Source organism: Melozone crissalis, unplaced genomic scaffold (assembly GCF_028551555.1).
Source record: "Melozone crissalis strain CALT ecotype California unplaced genomic scaffold, PUWL_Pcris_2 ptg000027l_1, whole genome shotgun sequence".
NCBI classification, from domain to species: domain Eukaryota; kingdom Metazoa; phylum Chordata; class Aves; order Passeriformes; family Passerellidae; genus Melozone; species Melozone crissalis.
In genome coordinates this window covers 72,608,305-72,632,500 of record NW_026535805.1, presented here as the reverse complement: position 1 = coordinate 72,632,500, position 24,196 = coordinate 72,608,305, and the positions used below count along the sequence as shown (strand labels likewise).

The 24,196-nt window shown below is 41.3% G+C and overlaps 1 protein-coding gene across 3 annotated transcripts in view; it reads right to left on the bottom strand.

Annotated features, from left to right (window-relative positions):
- Positions 1–17,709, bottom strand: part of SYNCRIP (synaptotagmin binding cytoplasmic RNA interacting protein) — a 24,980-nt gene extending 7,271 nt beyond the window's left edge. For all 3 annotated transcript variants that reach the window (XM_054279375.1, XM_054279376.1, XM_054279374.1), the window contains exons 1-9: positions 17,552–17,709; positions 16,558–16,676; positions 16,272–16,379; positions 14,406–14,519; positions 14,147–14,323; positions 9,210–9,345; positions 8,286–8,491; positions 3,157–3,306; positions 1,688–1,809 (exon numbers count right to left, since the gene is read on the bottom strand). In XM_054279375.1, coding sequence (XP_054135350.1) covers positions 1,688–1,809; positions 3,157–3,306; positions 8,286–8,491; positions 9,210–9,345; positions 14,147–14,323; positions 14,406–14,519; positions 16,272–16,379; positions 16,558–16,676; positions 17,552–17,699 — 1,280 coding nt within the window. In that variant the 5' untranslated portion in view covers positions 17,700–17,709. The remainder of the gene's footprint in view (positions 1–1,687; positions 1,810–3,156; positions 3,307–8,285; positions 8,492–9,209; positions 9,346–14,146; positions 14,324–14,405; positions 14,520–16,271; positions 16,380–16,557; positions 16,677–17,551) is intronic.
- Between the last annotated feature and the right edge of the window lie 6,487 nt (positions 17,710–24,196).

Here is a 24,196-nt window from a genome sequence, read left to right as displayed (position 1 = left end):
TTCAAGATCTTAAGATGTCACTCTATACCTTTCAAATAACTGAAATACAGACTTAAAAACACACATATCCTTCTATTCCCACATCATTTGGAATCCTAGGAATATTAAAAACCCTTACAATTCACTAATGAACAGTATATTCAAAACCAGAAAATGCCTGGAGTTAATCAAACTTGTTGCTTTCCTACTGCCTTAACAGCTCAGAAAAACAAAGGAACACAGAGAATTTCCAAATGAAAGTACTACTGCCCAAGTGGCATTACCATATCTCTGCCTAGAGGAGTAAGAGAGACGGTCCTACAGTACCTACCTCCACAAATGAGATATGCACATCCTAAACAAAAAGCAGAGGGATGCAGATAAAACACAGCATGTTAATATTAGATGTGGCCCGTGACAGAAGACTTACAGTGCTATGAATACATGCATGCTACCCTGAAGTAGTAAAACTGGGTATAAGATAATCTGCAGTGAAGAGTTGGGTGGGGAGCAGGAATCACACAGCACAACAACCGAGGTGCATTTTAAAAAATGTTCCTTTTCATCACTGGAGACAGGCCATCATTAGATTTTGAATACTGAGCTAGCAAATATGGTCGCATACTGCAGTGAGAATGGTTTTTGGTGATTACTCAAATTCAATGTGAGAAAGCTTATATCCAATCAGAGACAACACAACCATGCCAACAACTGCCATGCTGAGAGGGAAACTGTGTCACTTTCAACCATCTTCTAGATTTTAATTAAATGAACAGGTATTTATGGTGGCATTGCCAAGATGCAAAACACACAGGAAGAAGTACAGCTGTATCAGCAAAAGATTTAAGCAGAAAAGGCCTGCCTGGCACAGAAGAGAAGCTAAAGAAAAAAGAAGAAATTCACTTCTTACAGTAACACCAGATGCCCAAGGAAGAACAAAAGGGCTAATAAAGTTATGAGAACTATAAGCAGGGCAAACTTAACCAATTCCATGTGTACAGTAGGTCACCATGTGGAGATCTCTATTAATCCTGCAACCTCCCTATTCCATCTTCTTGGATACTGCACAACAGCACTTCCAAGTTATTTTTGGAAGTAAAGTGGGGGAGGGAATCTGGTTAAGAAAGCAGGAAGATATCCAGGAAGAAAAACACATGAGAACATTAAGCAGAACACACCAGCAAGAAACTACCTTCTTCTTGTTGTTTTTAACCACATTCAGCATTTACTAGTGCAAGACCTCTATCAGTATGAGCTTATAAGCTTCATGGGCAGATGCATCTTCTGGAAGTGGCAAGAAAGAATATCAGGACCCTCCTTTCAGTGGGTACTTTACTAAAGAGGGGGTGCTGTATCAATATTAGTAAGGCTGCTGAGAGGAACACACACTGCTAAGTTCATCCATGTGACATCACTGCAGAAGTATGGGGAAATTTAGAATAACAAGTGGGAAGTATGTATGTTTCATGATCTTCAGACAGTTCCTCCAGTGCTCTCACACTCAATAAGCAGAGCAAGACAGTACCTAAATTATCACTGAACACCACTATTAGATTTTTTTATGCAAGCAAAAATGAATCCAACATCTTTCAGAGAAGCCAGAGAACCTGTACAGTATATCTAATAGAATACCCAGATGTTCTAATTTGACAGGATTGTACATGTCTTTCAGAAGCAATACAACATAACTACATGCATTTACACTTACATCTGATTTTTAGCCGCTTGTCTCTGAGCTTTCCGTTCTTTCCTTTTTTGATCTGGTGGCTTAGCAAAAACAATTTCAATGTTTTCTCCCTCTAAATCTTTGCCATTCATTTCTTCCATTGCCTGAAGGAATTAACCAGACTTTAAATATACTTCCAAGCACATCTGCAGTTAATTTTTTTCTACCTTTTAGAGTATGCATTTTTAAATTTGTTATCCAGAGCTAAAATTACAATATAAAGCTAAAAAAAAATTTAGACAATCAGACAGCATAGTATTATGGGGTCCAGGCATTTCATTAGGCATTTCTTCTGAACTTGGCTCTCAAACCCAGGACTTCATGTATCAGTTTAAAAATCTTCCCCTCAAAACTGAAAACAGGCTTCAATCTTTGCAGGCTGTTACAGTTAATGAAGTGGCAGAACTGTCCTCTGAAAGTGCACATTTTGTAATCCATGAATAAATTCCTAATGTCAGCACACATGCAAACAGCAGAGCTTAGTATATTCTGCTATTCCTTTATTTTACTTGCACTATATATCACTTTCTTTTTCAACCAGAAGCCAAAAATTAAAGAGTCATTTGATCACAAGGGAAAAACAGACAAACCAACCACAAATACCCCCAACTCCTCCCCAAATCCACACCACCACCTCCCCACAACCCTCTCCTGAAAAAAAAAAAGGGCAAAACAAACAGCAAACCATCAACTCCTCCCCTACCCTCGCTGCCATGTACAGTTCCCACGGGCCACAGTTATTACTACTAGGTAATTTTGAGCAAAGGAATCCTAAAGATTTTACCACTTTTAGGGACTCTACATATCTAAGTCCGGACAGGATATATATCTTACCAAGACTCTTCCCATCACCTTCTAAGCATCTGCTTTAAGACATATGGATATGTAAGAAAACTGAATCCCCCTGTATCCTGCATCCACCCACATAACATAAAAAAAAATGGATACACTACAGGCAGGAGGGGAATTACACTTTCCCTTCCTTAACAACACATGACATCAAGACTGGGCTAGCAAAATCCAGGAATGACAACTACTAAATCCTCCAGGACCCCTCATAAAAAAAAAAAATCAAAAAAAGTTTATTCCTGGAAAAATAAATAAAAAATATTACCTAAGTTTTTATCACCTGCCCTAGAGAAACTGCTTTAGATTTCTACCAATAATTTGGTGAGAAGAGTCATTCAACTTCTGGCACTTGAGTTTCAAATGGTAACAACATTATTATCTTAAAAGCTCATCTGCAGAATTACTTAGTGCAGGTGCATTTAAGATCCACTTTTCAAGCTAGAATTGCATCATACTAGGAGACACCCAGAGAGGACAAAGTTATCAGTGACAGTGTGTTACCATTTCTCCAGACAAAGTTTTTTCTCAAATTAGAAGTAGCATACAGCTCCTAAGAACACTACTTACAACACACACACAGAGTTACAATCCTCTTCACTTACCTTTACAGCACCATCCCGTTCATCAAAATGAATGAAAGCATAGTCTTTTAGCTTCTTCACTCGTTCTAGCTTTCCAAATTGACTGAAGGCCTTTTCTAGGATCTCCTCTGTTACAGTATTGGCAAGATTGCGTACAAACAAAACTTTTACCTAAGGGGGATTAAAAAAAAAAACAAAAAAAAAAAGGCTTAGGAGTATGGTCTAATTCCAAAACACAAAATGAAGCTTTGCAAGTTACTGTGATTGGCAGCACTGAAGAAACACCATTACATTTTCTGTACAGCATTTTACATACATATGAATATGTATACATAAATAGTCATACAGCATGAGTTAGCTCCAAAATTCCCTGACAGAAATATTTAATCTGTTATCAAACATGATTACATAAGTATTAGTATCCTGAAAGTCAATCCAATTTGTGTTAGTGCTTAAAAGGATCCTACCAGCAGTTATCTTCAACCCAGAAGACTATCAAACTTGAGAGAAGGTAACCAGAATTGGTTACACACAAAACAATTAACTTATCAAAACATTTAATTGTTTAGACAGGCTTTAGCTCAGTTATTTGCAGAACAGTCATCACTGTAATATCTAGGTCAGAGGTGACAGGCCTGCAGCTTTCAAGCTGCTTAACTTGTGGTTCCCATGCTATAGCTACAGCAAACACCTAATGTCAGGACTGTGCTTGCCCGAGGGGCACTCAGTGACCTGAAGCCACTGCTAGAAGAAAGAACTGCAGACAGAAAGGGGATACTAAGGCTGACACTGGCCTGTTACCCTTCAACTTTCTCAAGTCAAACTGTGTTGTTCCCTTGAGGAAGAGTCATCTCCAAATAACTGTGGAAGTTTATGCCCTCCCCTGGCTCACTAAAGCACACAGTGGGGATCTTAAGTTACACAAAGACCGCTCCACAGCTTCTAAAATCAGAAAGGCACGTAATCATCCAACTTCCGACTGCCTGACATGGAGTAAATCATCAACATAAAGTTTCATCAATCACCAACTGCAAAGGATAAAGGAAAATCTAGAGCAGTCTGACAAAAGCTTAAAATAAACCCTTACTTAACGTAGCACACAACATACAGGAAGCAGGAATCACCTATTAGTGACCCAACAGGATTGAAAGGTTCATCCTTCTGTCCATGCCGAGGCTGCGCTTAGTGACCAGACATGAGCATGTTTACACGATGCCATCCATGTGCTCTCACAATTTAAAAGACTCTTCCAACTTGTCAAGAAGAGTTCCTTCCACGTGCTGGCACCATGCTCTGACAGTTTAATCACCTCCTACCGCCAAGGAATGCTCAGTCTTACCTGCCTACAATGGAGCTGCCAGTCAGCTGCAAGACCTGCAACTTCTCTTACATCCTCTCTGCTCCTACTGGTTTCAAATTAGCTGATGACACCAAATGACACTGCACATGGCAGCATTGACTCCTGACCCTGAAGGTCAACACAAGTAACACAAGATGTGAAAGGACCAAGGAAAGCATGCTTTGATTTCTGAAGCAGAGCTGTACTCTGCTCCCATCACATACAGGAATTCAATAAACTCAGACACCCTTTTTGGAGGTAACTAAGTTACAAAAAGAACCAGGTCAGACTTGCATAAATCTTACTCACTAGCTGAAGTAGGATTGGATGCAGATTTGGAAGAAGGAATACTACAGACCATGAATCTGACCCAGTGTATCAGCTCTGGACTTTGGCAACAGTTGATTCCGGCTGATTCTCAGGAGATCATAAAAGCCATAGCAAACTCCACCAGGAAAGCTGTTTTCTATTATGTATTAAGCTTCTCCTATATGTCTTGATGGTAAGAGCAACCTTTACGTATTGTAACACATACATAATAACCATTTTTAGTAAAATATCCTAACTGCTACCTTAACCTTATTCCACATAAATGAATTACAGGAAGTTTTGTAAAGTCAGTGGTTTTCAAACCCATGCAATCAATGGGTTTGAAAACCACTGCCTTTAAAAAAAAAGTTCCATATTCTTGTTCTTTAAAAAAGGATGAAAACTAGAAGCTCACAAGGAACCCTAAGCAGCCTAATAAATCCATGATGACTGACATGATTAAAAACTAGATAGAATAATCACTATTTTTTAAAAGATGTACTAATATAGTGTTTAAGAAATAAAAAACCAACTAATTTAAATTTTCCCAGTGTAGACAAATCCATTAATCTCTAACAGCGGAATTTTTAACACCTTTGCTCATGTTACTGATTAGAAGTGTAACTGAATGAGTCAAAGATGATGTAAATGCTATTAGGCAGGTTAAAGCATAGGGTGAGAGAGTATGAACCCATTTTTACTCAAGCCAGCTAAGAAGGAAGGGAGGTGGAAAAAAAAAGAAGTCTTCTTCATTAAAGCTCACACATTATTATACCAAAAATCCATAGATACTTGTAACAAGCAATATACCCAGCACCAGCATTTTGTTTTCAAGGCACAACTCACATTTAAAAAACTACTTAAGATTAGACTATCCCAAAACCTCTGGTATCTGCTCCTTTTCCTCCTCTTACCTACAGCACAAACACTTCAGGCCACATTCTCCAAGGGATACTAGCCCTGTCTCTTGTCCTGTAATCTGCCAGACAGCCACAAGCATAAGACTTTATTTAGCTGCTTAACCTGCCACTCCAGAACGTCCTCTGCAGCCTCAGCCATCCTACAGAAATCAAGTAAAATATTAATAAATTTAGCTAGACTACAGGTGTAAAAGGTAACAAAATGACACTTAGGAGAAATTAAACTATCAACACAGTTGCTTGAGAAGTTGGAAAAAATTTCACTTTGGACCAGAAGTCAATACCTTAACCTATTATACTCTGATCTGTTAGTACAAGCACCTATCTCCTGTAGCACATCCATCTAGCTGGAGAATCTAGATTCATCTCTCATCATGCTCTATCTACTTTGTATTTAAGATAACAGTCCATTTAAATGAAAAGTATTTACCCATACAGTACTCTCCACAACATTTTATCAGAAGGACAAAGGAAAAAAGACTCAAGTAGACATTTCAGAAATTTAAATTAGTAAGTGTCCATATATGATGAAACGACATGCTGCTTCTGGAAGATTTAGAACACTGTTCACCTTCTGGCTACACGTGTGAATTTGTCTTCCTTACAGCTTGCTCTTATGGACTTGTGTTTCTAGCAGTCTTGACAAGAAAACTGATGACCAGATGATTATTCTGATAAAAACAACCTACTTCTCCTAGTCACAGCTTCCTCCAGAGCCTTCTACCATAGCAATGCGCAAGATGACATGGGTCAACAGCTTTCCCTTTGCTCTGGACTAACAGCAGTCAGAAGCACTGACAGCCAACCTGCAGCTCACATCCAGGAGATTACCGACCGCAGCAGCAGCTTCCAGCTTCGCCGCTCTCTTAGAAGAAAGATACCAAGACCGGAAAATAAACCTTACACTTAGAGAAGGGCCAGACACAGACAGCTTCTGCACAGGTACAGCAGGCGGCCAAGAAAGACTGGAGTAGAGACTTTCCTTGTTGCAAGAATAAACTAAAGGATGCAGCCAGTGAGGAAGGTCAGACACCAATTATCATCTCAGTTTCTGTCTTCGGACACAACCCAGATAGTCTCTACTTTTTCAGTATTATTCATAGAGCCTCCCTTTTCCATACATCTTCAACCCAAGCTTCATGTCCTATCTTTGGCATGTAGCACCAGATGTATTCAAGTTTTCTACATCTCTTTCCTTCATTTCCATGTTTCTTCTCTTTTCATGTCCCATTTCAAACACAAAACAATAGAAGGTATTAACATATTCAAATAAAACTGTACAGTAAATGGGGCAAACCACAATCAAGCTTTTATTTCTTTAGCCTTTTATTCTGCATATCTGCAAACGTATTTAGGAGAGATGCTTGATTATGTCCAATAAAATTTTCTTTCCATCTATTTTGTTTTATCAGCAGAAATTGCTGCTTATTTATTTTAACAGTTTGGTGGATTAGGTCTCTTCTCTTTTGAGCCATGAAACTAAACATACAGGCTGCCATATTTAGGTAGTGCCACCTTCCACAAATTTGACCTGCAGGACTCCTTCCCTACTGCTGACAGTCTATCATGCTGGGCAAGAAAAATAAAATCTGCAGACAAAATAGTCCAAAAGCTTCTGTAATACCTGTATTACAAAAGCAGCTTTTTCCCTAAAATGAGCCCCCACCCCAACCCTTTTCCCTTATGGCTCACCAAAGAGGAGATCCCAGCCAAGCTATCTTACTAGGTCCATCAAAGTAGGACTCCAGCAAGTGACGTGTCTCAGATGAGAGTAAAAGCACAGACGAAAAGCAAGCAAAGAGAAAGAGATAAGGATATGGGCTAGCTAAGAGATTCCATTAAACAACTCAGCTACACAACACAACTGAAAAAGACAGGGTTGGGCAATATCTGATGGGAAAAAAAAATATATCAGGTAGTTTGTTTCTGGCAAGATACCAGACACATATATAAAACAACTGCTACAATGTACTTCAAAATGTTTTAACAGTCCAGACTTCAGCTTCACCTCAATGCTCAAAATCCAAAACATTGCCAGTCTAGGTATTAAAAGGAATTAACTCCCTCAAATTAAAAATAACTATCGAGTTCCAAATACAAGCTAATTGCTGAACTTCTCAGAAGTAACTGCTAATAGCAACTTTGAAAATACATTTGTGTACATTTGAACACTGACACGTTCTTTCTAATGCTGAAGTGATACAATTCCAGGTTTAAAAAGAATTAAGGGTGTTCTGTGAGGATATCTATTTCTGTCCTTCCAAATACTAGGGTACATAACCATTTTAACTCCAGGAGTCACCACCATAACTTCCAGGTAAAAAATTAACGACATCATCATATGCATCATTTTGGCAAGTATTACATTCACTATTCAGCCATGGGAACACAAAATGATATTAGGCCATACAGAGTTTTTAAATCCACACAATTTCTGAGGTATATTCATTTCTTATAATCACACCTACATCTCTGTCAAGAAGGCTGAAAAGATGTTATTTAATTTTAGGCTAATTCCAGGAAATACCTAATTTGGAACAAAGCACTTTAAATGTAATATGGTCCCAGTACAGCTTTATTACCTTTGCCATGACTTCAGGATCTGGGTCTTCTATAGGGTCAGCCCATTCCACTGTAACAACATTTCCCCAGACTTTCACTTTGCCACTCATTAGTCTACGTCTGGCCTGAGCAGCAGTTTTGTGATCTTCATATTCAAGAAAGCAGAAACCCCGGTTCTTTTTCTTGTCATCAGGCTGATGATACAATATGACATCTGTAAGACCCTCTGAAATGAAATAAAATATTTATTTGTTATGCTTTCAATCCACTGACTTGCATTACAAAGTGTGGGTTGTCTTTGTAGCTATGGAAGAATACTCTTAGCTGAATGGAGGAGAGTTAGGGGCAGCCTAAAGTTTTGCTTTGTCAATCCTCCTCTTAAACCCCTAAGTTACAACACTTATCAGTGTGTGCTTTTTCCACAATGTCTAAACAAAAGAGATAAAAGTTGCGCGACCCCAATACCTAAAAAGTTTATTGCTCCAAAGAACCCAAAGTCTCTAATTCAGCAACAGAGAAACAGTACCTTTGCAAGTTCAAATGTTATCAAAAAGAGATTCTAAAAATTTAAGAATTACAAAGCTCAGAACCAGTTACATTCTTCTGCTTGCTTCAGTTTTGCCTCGAGAAGTTTTAAAACATCCATTAGTATTGAAATTATTAAACTTTTAATTCAAATTTCTTTGAACAGATTTTTTAAACATTACACACTTACCCTACAGGTAGAACTTAGAACCACCCATCTAGTCTAATTACAAATATCTCAGCCCTCAGCAAAACAACAGTTTTTAAAAGACCCAAACAAACCCCAATACACAATATTGAGATAAACGCTGTGTGGGCTTGGTTTGTTTTCATCATCGTTCAACAACAAGCTAAAAGAGAGCTCGTCACTGACCACACCTGACACCTTCCAGGTCTATAAAACCTAGTCACTGACTCACCTGTTACCTTGCTGAATTCTTCAACAATTTGCTCCTTGGTTTTACTCTTAGGAATAGAGCCAACAAAAAGCCTATTATTGGCAACAGAGATGCATACACCAATGTGTTTTCCAGACCGAATTTCATGGTTGTTGTACTGCAACAAAAAAATTATTGGACAATCATCAGTTACAAATAATTTTCACCCTCTGCAACAGCAGAATACCAAATATTTAACTTTGGAAAACTCAGAATTGAACGATTTACCTAATTTTTGCAACTTAACACATTTTTACGATGCATATTCAACTACTCTGAAGTATATTCATGTTTTCTAAAGTATCTCCACAATTTCAGCCAACAATTATTCCTCCTTCCTTGTTCAAGTCTCTCAACACTTCTTTCTTTAGAAACTTTTTCATATAGAACCCTGCAAATCATCAAGGTCAAGGCTTCTCCCTTCATAACCATGCAGAAAAAAAATGCAAGTTTCTCTATAGGCTGTAGCTATAAATTCTTGATTTGTGTGTAATACAAGACATGAGTTGCAATTAAAATCAAATTCACTTCTGAAGTTCCACAGCTAACAAAAGAGAGTTGTGATCAGGTCTTCTCCACAAAATGTTCAAGAGCAACCAGCAAATACTTTCCAATGCATAAACATTACACATGTAAAGATAGTCAACAGCAAGAACAACTGTCTAATGACTTGAAATCCTAAGACTTCTGTTAAAATGCTTCTCCCATAACATCTGGAAGATACCCTGAACATGTCAGCAGTTTAAGGGGGGAAAAAAAGAAGGATTACAGTAGACATCTGTTAAAAAAACATCAAAAAATGCCTTTCATTGAGATGCAGACACAGACATGCATCATCCAAATAAGCAGCAGGGAGGACAACTGCTGGTATATCAACTCACTTCTAACTGGAAGCCCTGCAACAAACAGTTCTTTAGCTAAGAAAATGAATTTTGTGGTCAACATCTTATTGCCAAGCAGCAGGAAAGATTTTTAAAATTTCATCTAGCTATTTATTTTATGATTTATTTTGTGCTTGATGGTAAAGCTTACTACATAAGCTAGTTATCCTCCACCCCATCATGTTTTTTATGCAATAAAATCTGGAAGATGTTTGTTTCTATTTATCTTGGGCAAACAAAACCTCCACTACTAGGAGTTTCTAAGCTAGGTAACTGCACCTTAAGTGAGCAAAAAGGAGAACTGTACGTGTGAAAAGGACAGAGTGATATCTTCACAATGAATTATGTTTCAAAACATAGCAGGACACAACAAAGGACTTCCATTTCCATATCTGTTGCCCATGTGGCAGAGGAATAGTTGATTTTTAAGTAGGAAGCTGAAGTAGGAGCAGCACTAACTGCATATATATTATCATCACTATTAAATATACACATTAATAAGAGACAGGTTTTAGTAGCTAAAAATAGGAGTCTTCTAAAGAAACACCTTTAAAGAAGCTGACAGTTTATTGGTCTATGAAAGTGATTCTTCACTAACTGAACACCAGGAAACATTTCCTTGCATTAGGAAACTGCAGGTCCCTTTCAAATTAAATACTGTATTCTGTATGGATAATTGAAAGTATTATCCAACCAGTCCTGCTAAAATCTTAACACTGAAGTTTGGCTACACATCTAGTCTAATCTAATGTAAGAGTCTCTCATTCAACTCAGTAAAATTAACTTTGTTAATTTTACTCTCATACAACTCAGTATGTTGTATGAGAGTAAAATTACCAAAGTAAAATTAATATTTTCTACCATTTTGCAGTTCCACTGATAATTTCTACTATTTTTTTTCATCCTCCAATGTATTAACCACTATTTTTCACTGTGTGTTTCTCTCTACACAGAGAAAAGTCTTCAGTTAGGTGTTCTTGACCATCAAGTTGGTAATTTTTAGGTAAATACTTTGCATACCATCTGCAAACTCAGATTAGCCATAAAAAGGCTCAGATCATGATCTGGGTAAAGTGCCAAAACAGTCAGGCTACCAAAGTAGCTATGTCAGCATACTGCTTCCCCCTCCTGTCATCATGGAATCTGTGTCTGAAGTCAGCAGCAGAGATTGCCACCCTCCAGACAATGTAATCGTTTTGGGCTTTTTCTCATTGACTTATGTAAGAACTTACTCATGAACAAGTCAAAACATGCAGGTCTGTCCTGTCACTTTACTAACCTATATTTTCACTACCAATTTTAGTTTACTAGGAGCAAATGGCAAGCTGCACCTCCACACATAGGTAGCAAACAGCTTAATTCATCCGTAGTTCCATTCTGATAAGCTTACACCTGTTCTAGTCAAAAATATACTGAATGCTTCAATAGTTTTCAGTATGTTTTCCTATAAGCTTCACCTCAAAAGTCTTTATTCTGTACATATCCACAGTAACCTTATTCACACAAATCTTTTGAAAAACCTAACTCTAGCAACTTCTTATGAAATAGGAAGGAGAACTGAACATTTGTGCAAAAGAACACAACTGGAGTTGTAATTCTTAAACAGTATAAATTAAACATGCTAACAGCGGAAAAAGTGAGATAAAAAGTCATACTTTGAGAGTGAATGCTTGTGTGAACATCTGAGATGCCATTTCTACTTAACTAGCAAAGGGTTAACCACACCGAATTTAATACTAGTCACAAAAATAGGAGAGAATTTCCTTAATTGTTTTTAAAATAGTTCTATCTCTGCTTAAGACAAAAATGGAGTGATACTGTGGCCTGATACTGAGAAGAATTACAGATATGAAGAGTAATTAATTGTAAGTGGCTTAAAAATGCATATGCATAAACAAAATCAAGACTTCAACCTTTTAAACTGCAAGATTTCTTGTTAATGAATAAAGTATGCCAACATTAAGTGTATCCAGAAATTTTAGCTCAGTTTTACATTAAGTTGACCTGCAGACTGCGGAAGATATATACAGCAGCCACAAACATGAATTGTATGCAAAGTATGTTACACCAACTCCAAGAGCCTGAAGATAGGTCAGCTCATTCTCCACTGTAGTTCGGTATTGACAAAAACATAGCTGTCTCTTATCACTCACAAGTCTATAGGCAATGCAGAGACTTTCAATCTCATTTTTTTCTATATCGTCCCAGCAAAAAAAAGCCTCTTGGAAAAAGATGGGAAATAACAGAAGAAACATTATCCCAAGGAGTCCAGAAAGCTGGGAAGTTGTATACACCTGAGAAGGCTACAGGCAGTATCAAAAAGAATACCACCTGTTAAAATAAAAGGTTATGATAATGGCTAGGACCAAGTGTTCAGTGTTTTGAAGAGGTCTTTCAGCAGTATCTCCCATGCATGTGTAACTAATACAAGTTACAGACCCACAATTTTCAACTGAACTCGACAGCCACAATTTGCTAATACTCCTGTAAACCACTTCTAGATAACTTGGGAAATTTTCATACTAAACTAGCCAGTCAATTACAGTTGAAATCACTCCAAAAAACCCTGACACATATCATAGAATCCAATTTAAGACTAACACTACTTTCTAAGAGTTTAGCATGAAAGTTGAAATACTGCTCCATCAACTGCAACACTTCTTAGCTCAGCTGCTGTTTAACTCACAAGCAGGACATAGTGAGCTTTCTTCCTGCATATCCAAGATCAGACATAAAGGGACATCAAGTAGCTCCTTCCCTTGTATCGTTTAGTGGAAGACTGAGGCTAGGATCTGATGTTACTTTTCTGGAAATATGACTTGAATGACTTTCCAGAGCACGTTACCTTTAAGCAAAATCCAGCTTAATGAAGAAAAATTGTTTTGTTTCATTTACTCTGAGAACTTATGTGCTTTGTTTCGCTGTTCTGCTAAGTTTAAAGAGTTAACTCTTAAGTGTTCACACACACACACCACAGTTAGGTGGACTATGAAAGTACAAGGAGAACAGAGTTATCCCCAGTATATCTAACTGCACACTGGAACAACCAACTGATCTTATTTAGAAAGCTAATCAGTGTATACCACATTGGTTTTGTACTTCCACTTTTGCAGAATATTTGTGTGCTCTCTAAAAACAAATTCCCATTTTCAGCTTGATTTGTCTCCACGTCAAGAGGGCACCTTAGTTTAAGCTATATCTCATTACAAACAAAGGTTAACCCTACTACAGCAATACAGTATCAGCACACTTCACAAGGTGTATGGCTAGCACTAGCAAGTCATACACACACTAATCTAGGCCATATCAGAGTAGCAGTAACCAGCTCAAAAAATTCAAATTTAACTTAGCCAGGAAAATAAATGCCCTATGCAAGGATCAGGATAGTGTTTCTCCCCACCCTCTTCTTTAATGATGGGTACTTCATGTATAAAACCGGAGAAGCTTATTAGGAGTATATCACATCTAACTATTTCATACCTCTGTGTAAAACAGAGGGAATGCTCCTTAGACTGGCAAGATTTATGATGTTTTCCTGTCAGCTGCAGCAAACAGAACAGACCTTCAATGCTCAAGAGACATTTTTTCCCCATGTGAAGTATCTTATGAAACTCTGTGACTTTGAAGTACTTTTCCAGCACGGGCCCCCTGCTGGTGCAGAAACACATCAGGAGTCAGAGACACCCTGACCAGCACTGCCCTTGCACCACAGCAACTCCAACACCACCGCTCTCCAGAATGCGTACAGATGCGGACAGCTCAAAAGTCACTACTGCTAATACAACTTTGATTAATAATAAAGGCTCATCTAACTGCACCAAACAGCAGTCCATCAGCTTTTTTTTCCCCCTGTCCCTAATGCAGTCAGAAAATCTTCATATGCAATAAGGAAATAAATTTAACACCCAGTGGAAATTATGAAGTAATCTAACAATAACAGTTTTACCTTAAGCATTTAAGCACTAGGACCAGGAGGACAAATGCTTCAGAGCCAGAGGGCACATCCATCAAAAAAGAAAAAAATCCAAGCAAACTCACCAGTTTAACAGCTTCCTGAGCTGCTTCTTTAGTACAAAAAGTGACAAAAGCATATCCTCTGTTTAGACCAGTTAGTGGATCCATCATTAAGCGGAGATCCCATATAGGTCCTGCCTTCTCAAATAATGGAACAAGTTCATCTTCAAACAAGTCTCTCGGAATCTTGCCCACAAATATCTACAACAGACATACAAAGCACTGTTAATAAAAATTATTTCCAATGAGTAAGTCTACATCTGCATAAACATCTCCTTCTTACCTCTGTACCAACAGAAGGTTGCTGTCCTGAATATACAGACTCTGGAGGAGGTCCACCATATTTCCTCTGTCCAGTAGTCACATCAAGAGTGTAGCCAGTTCTCTCCAACAGTGCCTTCAAGCAAAAACTTAAGATTTTAAAGTCACATACAAACTGAGCAAGGTTACCTGCACTTCATTCACAGACAGACATGCTTATAATTCCTTTTAAACTGTACTGCTTTGAAGGTCCCACAAACAAATCTACTGCTGGTACTTCAACAAGAAACTTGCAAAACAATTAACAGAACTATTAGGTAAAGAAACACTGCTAGAAAATTAGAGATTCACATCCAGTTTTCCCAATTCCTTCATTTTCATAAAAAAAAAAAAAAGCCAAGTAATATAATAGTAACAGAGCTTCCCTTTAATTAGGAAGATCTTAGTCTGAGCCACTTCTTGTTTTGGCATGTCCAATCCTGCAGACGTTTATGCAGAAGAGTTCCCTGCACTTAATGAGATTACTCATAAGTGTGAAGTTAAAGAACACATGTTTAAGTGCTTACACCCCTGGTACAGGGGTGCTGTACAGACTGCTTCAGGTACCCAACAACCAAAGTGATAGTACTACTTCCTTTCTCTTATCCCCCCTTCAAATTCCTTGTGGGCTTATACAGGATCCCAGGACAACTAACCCTCACTGGAACCACTGCATGTAGTTATAGATATAGGCAGATATAGTTACAGGCATAACACCAACTTAAAATGCTAGCTGACATTCAGTATGTAAACACATGAGAAACTCCTCTGAAATTAAGTCTTTCATAATAATTTTGTACAAAGACAAATCGGCTCTACACACAAAGAAACTGTATATTAAACAAGCCAAATTATAGTCAAGAGTTAGCAATTTTACAACAACAAAATTGCAGTTATTTTAAATGCTAGAGCCATCAGCAGTAAAAGCCATACTACTTGAAGTTATTAACCAAGTCCTCATAATATTGTTGCTTTATGTGGCAGAGACAAAAACTGCAACAGTTTTTTTTTTAATTTATAACTAATGGCATCTCAGCCTCAAAGTCAAGAGAAAAAATGATTTTCTAATTTTATAGGATACATAGTTATCTGTATCAATCATTTTATACTATATACCTGAAGTGTCAAAGAAGAAAGAGTCTCTGGGGTTTTTTTATGACACCACCTAAACATGCTTGGATGGTTTCTAACTCTTAAGCTTTCGTAAAGTTGATTTAAATATTTTAAAAAAATCATTATATGCCTAACACTTAAGAAAGGAGTCTCTTGCTAGCAGCAGATGTGGTCAAAAAAATAATTCACCCGTTCAGACAGTTTGGGGTACAGTTTATGAGCAGAGTGATTATGTCATAAGAAGTGGGCTAAATCCTAAATCCATTACAATCTGTTTTTTCAAACACGTGGTATCTCCTCCCTATTGTGGAGTTGCTCTAAATCTGAACTAAGGGGGCAGAGTGGAAATAACAACAACAAAAAAAAACAGAACACAAAAAACAATCAGCAATAGCTGAACTTAAGCATTTTGAACTTGAGTAACTATGCTGACAAGTATGCACAAAATTTTTACTGCAAAATACAGTAACTGTCTCAATAAGACACACAGCAAACTGTGAAAGCTTTTTCACTTTTATATGTTGAGTTCCAGCAATATATTAACTTTCTACTTGAAAAAGAAGAAGTGCAAGACAAAATTTCAAGTGACAGCTTTCAACAATGACAAATATGACAAATACTCTGTAATAATCTTTTTTAAAAAAGCACACTTTGAAAACAACCAACATAACTATCACAACAACTCAGAAAAACAAACAACAAGTAGACCTCATAACTTTAATTTTTACTGACATACCTTAATTTTTGCCTCATCTGGTCCTTTGCTAGAATCTGCCACCTTGGTCCCCTGTTTTTCCCTCTGCCTGTATGTCTTCATGACTCCACATAAAAAGGCACTTTTGTTCTGCAAAAGATACAATCTTCAGTTCTGAAAACATGACAAGCCAGAATCTCTTTTTACCTTGAACTAACACAGTGTTCACTTAACATATCACATACAATCACTGAAAAGACTCAGACCTCTTCCCAGACAACTAACAGTTTGTCCCTCAACAATTATACTGTAAACTGCTAAATGTTACCTGAACGTGTGAGAGATCACTGTCTTTAAACTGCTGAAGCACTGCCAGTGCACCTTCTTCATTGAATTCCTTTAAAGCTTCAATAGCTCTTTCATCTAGATCACTATGTGCAACTAGGCCTAGAGAAAAGAAAAAAATTACTAATTATATTTGGTCAGAAATCTTTGTAAAACCTAATGTAGCATCCCTAACACATTTCCGTGACCTCTAAATCAATTACTGATTAAAGTAAGTTACCATGCATAAAAAACCATTTAGCTCCTTTGAAGTTAAATATTTAAGGATATATAATCCTTTAATTAAAACCAAAAAGAGATAACACTCAGAGTAAAAGTTACTACATTTAGGTGTTCATTTGACTTCTGTGAAACCCAGATGTTACATGGGCCAAGTTTAATTTCAATATCCTGAATCTGAATTCAGAGGAGTCTATCAAAACCTACCAAAGCCTGACTTAGCTTGCTTAGCAATGTTACCTCAGTACGCTTTTAGAAGACTATAAATACAAATAAACTGCAGCACTAAAAACGGCCATCACACTCCAAAATCAAGCCTTAAAAAATGCTGGCTATTACCACATCTGAAGAAACCAACACCATAACTTCTACACCCATAAGCCCAAACACCATGTCAGGGAGCATCACTTGCACACGAAGATGCATACCAAGGCTTTAGTTTCTTACTGTTACCTACAATTACTGCAAAAAATGCACAAAGACCACATCACCTGCTCCTCCTAAAAATCATCTGTTGCCTATTCCAGCTGCTGCTCTGGTCCCCTAGATACTTCTTCCCACCCATCAGCCCAAGTAGCCTGGGACTTTCCTCTGAAAGATACTACAATAAATTGAAGTACTGAGTCTAAAACATCCAGATTTTGGTAAGACTGCAGTTCCCATACTTTTGTAAACCACAAAAAGTTGCTATTTTATCCCAAAGACAGCAGAATCCAATAAAATATTGTACGTGTAGTTTTGCAAGTCTTAGATCTTACCTGCAACGTAAATTTCATCTAGTTTTTCAGCAACTTTCTGTGGTAAACCAGCATCAAGCAATGTCTGGAAATGCTCAGAATGGGTAACTGCAGCAGAAGTATCCATGGGCTCTTCAGTACCATTCCCATTAACATGTTCAGTAGCCATGTTTCCAGATATCTGTTCAAATGCAATAAGCATAAAAATTAAGCTAGATATATCTTCAGGTAGAACAATTCAAGTGACAATACATGCAACAGACTATCCTATTCTTTGAAAGTCGTGGGAAAAAATATAAAAAATAACAGATCACCGCCCTGACACTTTTTTTTTTTTGCTTTGCAAGGCGCAGGAAATTCCTCACAAGAAGCACTAACACAAAGGAAAGCCCTAACACCACTGCCTAGGGGGGTTGGGGTAGCTTTCACTGCAGGCTTTACACAACCCAGACAGACACTGACTCACCTCCCCTCTCTCTAACGCGCTCCCTAAGACACTCCGAACAAGTTAGAAATGGAGCAAAAAGGCCAGAGCGGGGGCGGCAGGACAAGCAAACCTGCCACATGCACCGCGATACCGTCACTGACACTCGCTGCCGCCTCCACCGCCCGCTGCAAACTCGCTGTCCCTCGGCTCACGCCGCCTCTCCAGGCCCCGGGCGCGGCCGGGATCCCTTCCCGCCTCCACTTCGGTGCCGGCCGGGCAAGCGAGAGGAACAAAGCGCTCTTCCCAGCCCGCACCCACCCACGGCGGCGGCGGCCATGAGCCCGATGGAAACACGTGCTCCGCGCGTTCAGATGTCCTACAACTTCCTCCAGTGACCGACTTCCCCCCCTCCCCGCAACACTCCCGCGGGAGGAGCGGCTCCCCCCCGCCCGGAGCCCCGGCCATTCCCCACCTCTCACCCTATTCCCCCCGGAGAGCGGGTTGCAACACCCCGGGCCCGATTTCACCACCCGACCGGGAGCTCGCGGAGCCTCCCGGCCCCGCCGCCGCCTCCCGGCCGCACTCCTGTCCGGAACAATGCAAGGCCCCGTCTCCCAGCCAGGAAACGCCGCTGCCCATCGCCCACCGCCTCCCGACGTGACCGGGACCACGCCAAACCCGGGCGACCCCGCTCTCCGCGCACACGCTGGGCACCGAGGCCGCCGTTCGCCCCCTGCCCCTCACGGGCAATGAATGGAGCGGCGGGGCCGCCGGGACAATAAGGCGGGAGCCACGCGCCCCGCGCCGGCCCGGCTCGGGTGGTGCCTCGGCCGCCGCCGCCACGCCGGGGCCGCGCACCGGCCCGGCCGGCCCCCGCCCGCCCGACAGCGGCGGCCACGAAGGCAGCGCCGGCAGCTCTTCCACCCATCGCGCAGCGCCCCGGCCCCACAGCGCTGCAGGGCCCCAGCGTGCGCCTCCCGCCCTCCGCCGCCTCAGCCCGCTCTGCCACCCGGCCCGCTTCCACCCCGCCAGCGCCCGGCCGCCCTGACCTGTGTGTGTCTGAGAACCGCCGTGTGCCAAGGGTCTCTCGGGGCGCGGGTCGCGGCTCGGCGTGCTGAAGCGCTGCCCCCGTTCCGCGCTCCCGCGGCGGTGTGTCCGGGCAGTGCTGCTGCTGGAGCTGGCGTAAAATGGCGGCCGCTCGAGCGCTCACGCCGCTGCTGCTGCTGCTGCTGCTGGCACCAGCCCCGGCCCCTTCCACTCCGCGCGGGGGGGCGGGGGGGGGCGGGCGGAGGGCGGGAGGGAGCGGAGCGGGGGGAGAGGGAAGAGAAGAGGAGGAGGAGGAGGAGGAGGCGCCGCCGCGCGCGCTGGCGCAGCCCCAAAACCCGGGGTCTCCCAGGCAGCTCCGCAAGGGTTATATCGCCGAGCCCCGCCCGCGCGCGCGCGCCCGCCCGCCGTCCCCTCCGTTCGCCCCACGCGCGCGCTCCCCGCCTTCCATGCGGAGCGGCGCGCGCCGCTGCCTCGCCGTGTCCCTCCCTCCCTCCTTCCCGCGGGAAGCGCTGCCCGGCGAGGCGGCGGCGGCGGGACGAGCCCCACGCGCGGACCGCGCGCTCCCCGGTGCCGCCCGCCTGCACCTGTGCGGGCTCGGCACTGGCGGAGCGGCCGTGGCCGGAGCGGGATTGGGCGAGCGGCCGTTCCCACGGCGCGCAGGTGGCACAGAAGGGGGGAGAACGGCGGCCGCAGGAGGGGGGGGCCTGGGGAGAAAGTCCCGGCCCGCGGCGGGGAGGGGACGGAGGAGACAAAGCCACGCAGACAAAGGGAGGGGAGAGCCATGCTTTGTGTGGCTGCCGGCCAGGCCAGCCCGGCGGCGCTCGGCGTTCCCGCACTGGAGACGGGAGGCGCCTCGCCCCTGCCCAGAGGGGCGCCCCGCGCTCGGCCCCGGCCCCTCGCACTGCCCGCCCGCCAGAGCCGCCGCGCCGAGGCAGAGCTGGGCCGGGGGAACGAACGGGAGCTTCCTTCAGGCTCCGCGCGGCGGGGCGGCGTCCGGCGGGGCCCGGGGCGGGGGTCGGCGGAGGGAAGGCGCTGAACGCAGCGCGTGCTGAGGCGCTGCTCAGCTCCAGCGCCGGGATTCTGCAGAACGGGCCCGGGAACGGGGCCTTTGCCCCGCAGGCACGCTTGGAGCGCACCCGCGGTGCTGATTTAACTTTCTCCTGATGGCCCCAGTGGAATGCGGGTCTGCCTGCACAGCGCTGTCAGAGGCGGGCTCCGTGCTACAGCGTACACTTCACAGTCCCAGCTCTGAGCACGTCGTGCTCGCACACCCCGCACGAGAAACTTGGAAAGCGACCCACTGATCTCTGCCAGAGCTGCGTGTCCAGATAAAGACAGCAAAACGGAGGCAGGAAGGCACATACAGTATTACTCACTTCCCCAGAGGCAGCTCAGCCACAAGTTGAGCAGTGCCTGCTGCCCCTGAGCCCGGCCGAATACTTCCAGCATATCTCCAGTACTTTAAAAGCACTTGAACCTGTGCAGTGGAGCAAGCACAGACAATTACAGGGTTAGTTCAGTGTCAACAAACGCTCACATGCTGGCGTGTAAGTATGTGAAACATACAGCTGGTATTCAGTGATACAAGGAAAAAAATAAGATCAGCTATTCCATTCAATGAGACACCATTAAAAGCTGGACCACTCAGATTTGTCTGAAATAGCAACAAATACAAGGCGGATGTACACTATCAAATAGTCCAGCTAATTTTTAATTCAAAAATTTGATAAAAGGTAATTTTTATTCTGACTTTGCTCCACTTTTACAAAAATGAAACCTCCTGAATAAAATTTAGCAAAACAAAAGCTAACTTTCCTAGTGGAAATCTGAGTGGTATTTTTAAACATATCCTTCATAAAAATACATATTCTTTTTTCCATTCAAAAGTTAATAACTTTTTCCAAGAACACAGTTGTCAGCTGGGCAGTGAAAGAAATATTCTCAAAAACTACCCTGGGGAGCATTTTTTCACATTTCCAATTTTTCCAGTTTTGGAGGATTTGCACCAAAGCATGTTGTTTTCAGATGTTTACAGAAGGCGTTTCAGTGTTATGTTTATAGTACAGATGTGGCCTAGAATATTACCTAAATTTCATAAATGCATTTGTTGTCTGGAACTAATGAAAATAGTGAAAAATCACAGCATTAGGATTGGAAGGGACCTCTGGGTATTATCCAGTCCAATCCCCTGCCAGTAGCTAGGTCACCTAGAGCAGGTTACTCAGGAACCTGTCCAGGTGGGTTTGGAATTCTCCAGAGAGGGAGATCCACAACCTCCCTGGGCAGCCTGTTCCAGTGCTCTGCCACCCTCAATGTAAATAAATTATTCTTCGTGTTGAGGTGGAACTTCTTGTGTTTTATTATAATCCTCAGACAGTCAATCTGACTAACTGTGGCAAACTCTTGAGAAAGTAACTCCTGCTTTCAGGCCCATTTTTAGAGGAAAACTTTTTTAAGCTTTTTAACTTTTTTAATTTAACTTTTTCCCCCATAAAATGGAATCAAAACCAATAAAAAGACTAGGATTAATGCAATTAACAGATTTGCACCATTACTTAAAATCATAGCTGACCCAGAGTTGCAGTTATTTGATCCTTTGAAATTTTACATAGAAAGCAGGAAGCACAGAGTCTGACACACAATTCCTTCAAGTATAATTCCATTATTTGCCCTAATATCAAGGCCAAAAGTGGCATGCCCAGGAAAACCCTGAGATTAGCTCAATTGGGTAGAGCATCATGCCAATGAGAAGAAGTCACAGGCTTAATCCCTGCATTCACTTAAGAGTTGGACTCAATGATCCTTGTGGGTCCCTTCCAACTCAGAATATTCTGTAATTCCGTGAAAAGATCCATGAAACCAGTGGGGGTGTTTCTTTTTAACCATGTAAAACATTGATTGAAAAAATACCCTTGCCAAGAACACCCGCAGGTACTTACCTGGTGACTTAGATTTACATAAGGAGCTTCTCTGCTCATACCTGGCAGTTTGACAGCTTCTCACCATAATGAAATTTGTGTTGATTCCTAGATTTTCCTGGTATATGAAAACCCTGCCTGCTTTTCTGTTCCAGTTATAGCCATTGCAGAATCTCCCTGAAGCCACAGCTGGACTTCTGTTCCTCCCAGCACATCCATGTAAAACCAGTGAGTACAACAAGACCAACTACAGAGTAGCACAGATAAAGCAGCAAAAAATAAATTTAATTTGACAAAGAGACTATTTTTTTGCTTCGGAGCAACTTACATACCTTTAAACAATCATATCCTAAACAAAGAACAAAAAATCTAGGAAACTCAACAGGAATCTTACCTTCAGTTTCTATGATGCCTCACCTTTCCAAAGTGTGTACTCGTTAGAAATTGAGGCTTGTCTATAGAATTCACTGAACTTGAGCTATGAAATGCACCAGCTACAGCCCTAGAGGGTGGATCACTCTGGTCATGCAGCAAATGACATGTACAGTAATAACAAAACAAGCTCCTTGTCTGTGTCTGCCACAGCAGAATTCCGAAATTAATGAGCCACTCCTGGGGTTTCTCACCAGTGTGCTTTTCAAGCCAGTCCCTTCCCCTAGCCTGGTTGGTAAGGCTGCCAAGTTATTAATATATCTATATATTATAAAGATACTTCAGGAAAGGATTGCTGTCTGTATTTTATTCAAGGTAGTGCACAGCTGGCTAGTGGCCTATTTGCCCTGCAAGATCTCCTTGGTAAAATAAAGCTATTTGGGTAAATACCTGTTTAATTAAAAGTTTATGCTATTTCTCCCTTTTATCAGTCAAATTCTCTGTCTTAAAAGATAGGTTGCATTATAAAATGCAAGGCCTGTGTCTCTAAGGAGAAAAATGCAAGTCAGAAACTAATGAAAAGGAGATGAATCACATATATGAAACTTTATTCAGAAAAAATACTTTTCATATATGACTGTCTCAGTCTTTAATATGCAGATTTGAGAGTCCTTCCATTCTATAAAAAGTAGCTTACCATCTAAAATTGTCATACGATTTCAGCAAAGGAACTTTACTAACATAACTAATGGTAATATTTTCTTTTAACATTCTTTCCAGTTATATCCTTTGTGCATATTCAAACTTTTTCAAATCGAGGCAGGGTAGCACTTCTTAAAGTCAGGGTTAATCCCCTTTATATTTAAACTATTTCTAAAGTTAACTTTGATTCTGCTGATTCTTCAAACACTCCACTTCTTCTAAGTCAGGAAAACAAAAGGAGCAAACAAAGCATTTGCAAATCCAGTATGATTCACAGCACCAGAGGCAATGGGCACAAACTGAAATACTCTGAACATCAGGAAACACTTCTTCACTGTGAGAGTAACCAGGCACTGCATCAGTTGCCCAGGGAGGTTGTAGAGTCTCCATTCTCCAAGACATCCAAAACCTGTCTGGACATGGACCTGAGCATGTGGTGGGAGCAGACAGATTCTGTGATACAGTTCTTTACCCTGGATCCAGTTCTACCCATGAATTGATGCTTCTTTCCCCCTCCCCTCAGCCAGTTAAAAACCCAAAGTAACTAAATTTTAACTAATGTTTAATTCTTCTAGTTCTGCAAGATGGAACAGGAGTCTGATCCTATAGACTTGACACGATACATTTCAAGGCTTTTGAGGCTGAAATCACCTGCATTCTGCTTAATATTTGCCCAGATAGTTGCAGGCAGAGAACAAGCCTGGCAATGAGGAAGAATGAGGCTTTCCCAGGAATTCTTCTGCTCTTGAATTTTATGTATAGACTGAAGGTGTTAAACTCTTCTCTCAGTTTTGTTTTATGTCTGTGCTATAGCAACACTGCCTGTGAAAGAAAACTGCTCAAACTGCTCATTTCTGTAAAGTATCTATGTTCTAAGTATTTTTTTTCCAATATCAGTCACTGGTGTTGCCTCTGCCTCTTCTCTGTCAACATCATCCCCAAACAACAGATACATCCACCTCCAAAAAAACTACTCCAGAGCTGACTTTGTAAGAAAGAGGCACAAGAGAAGCAGCAGAAGGTAGTTTAGTTCACATTCCGTTATTACCTTAAGTTTTTTTCTAACTAATTAGAAGGTTTTAAGAGTTGTTTACCAGCTGAGGGTTCAGAGCAATCACTGTAGAATTCAATGTATTTGCAGTACACTGTAGGCTAACGTGCAATTATTGAAAGAGGACTGGAGGAGGAGAGCACTCTATT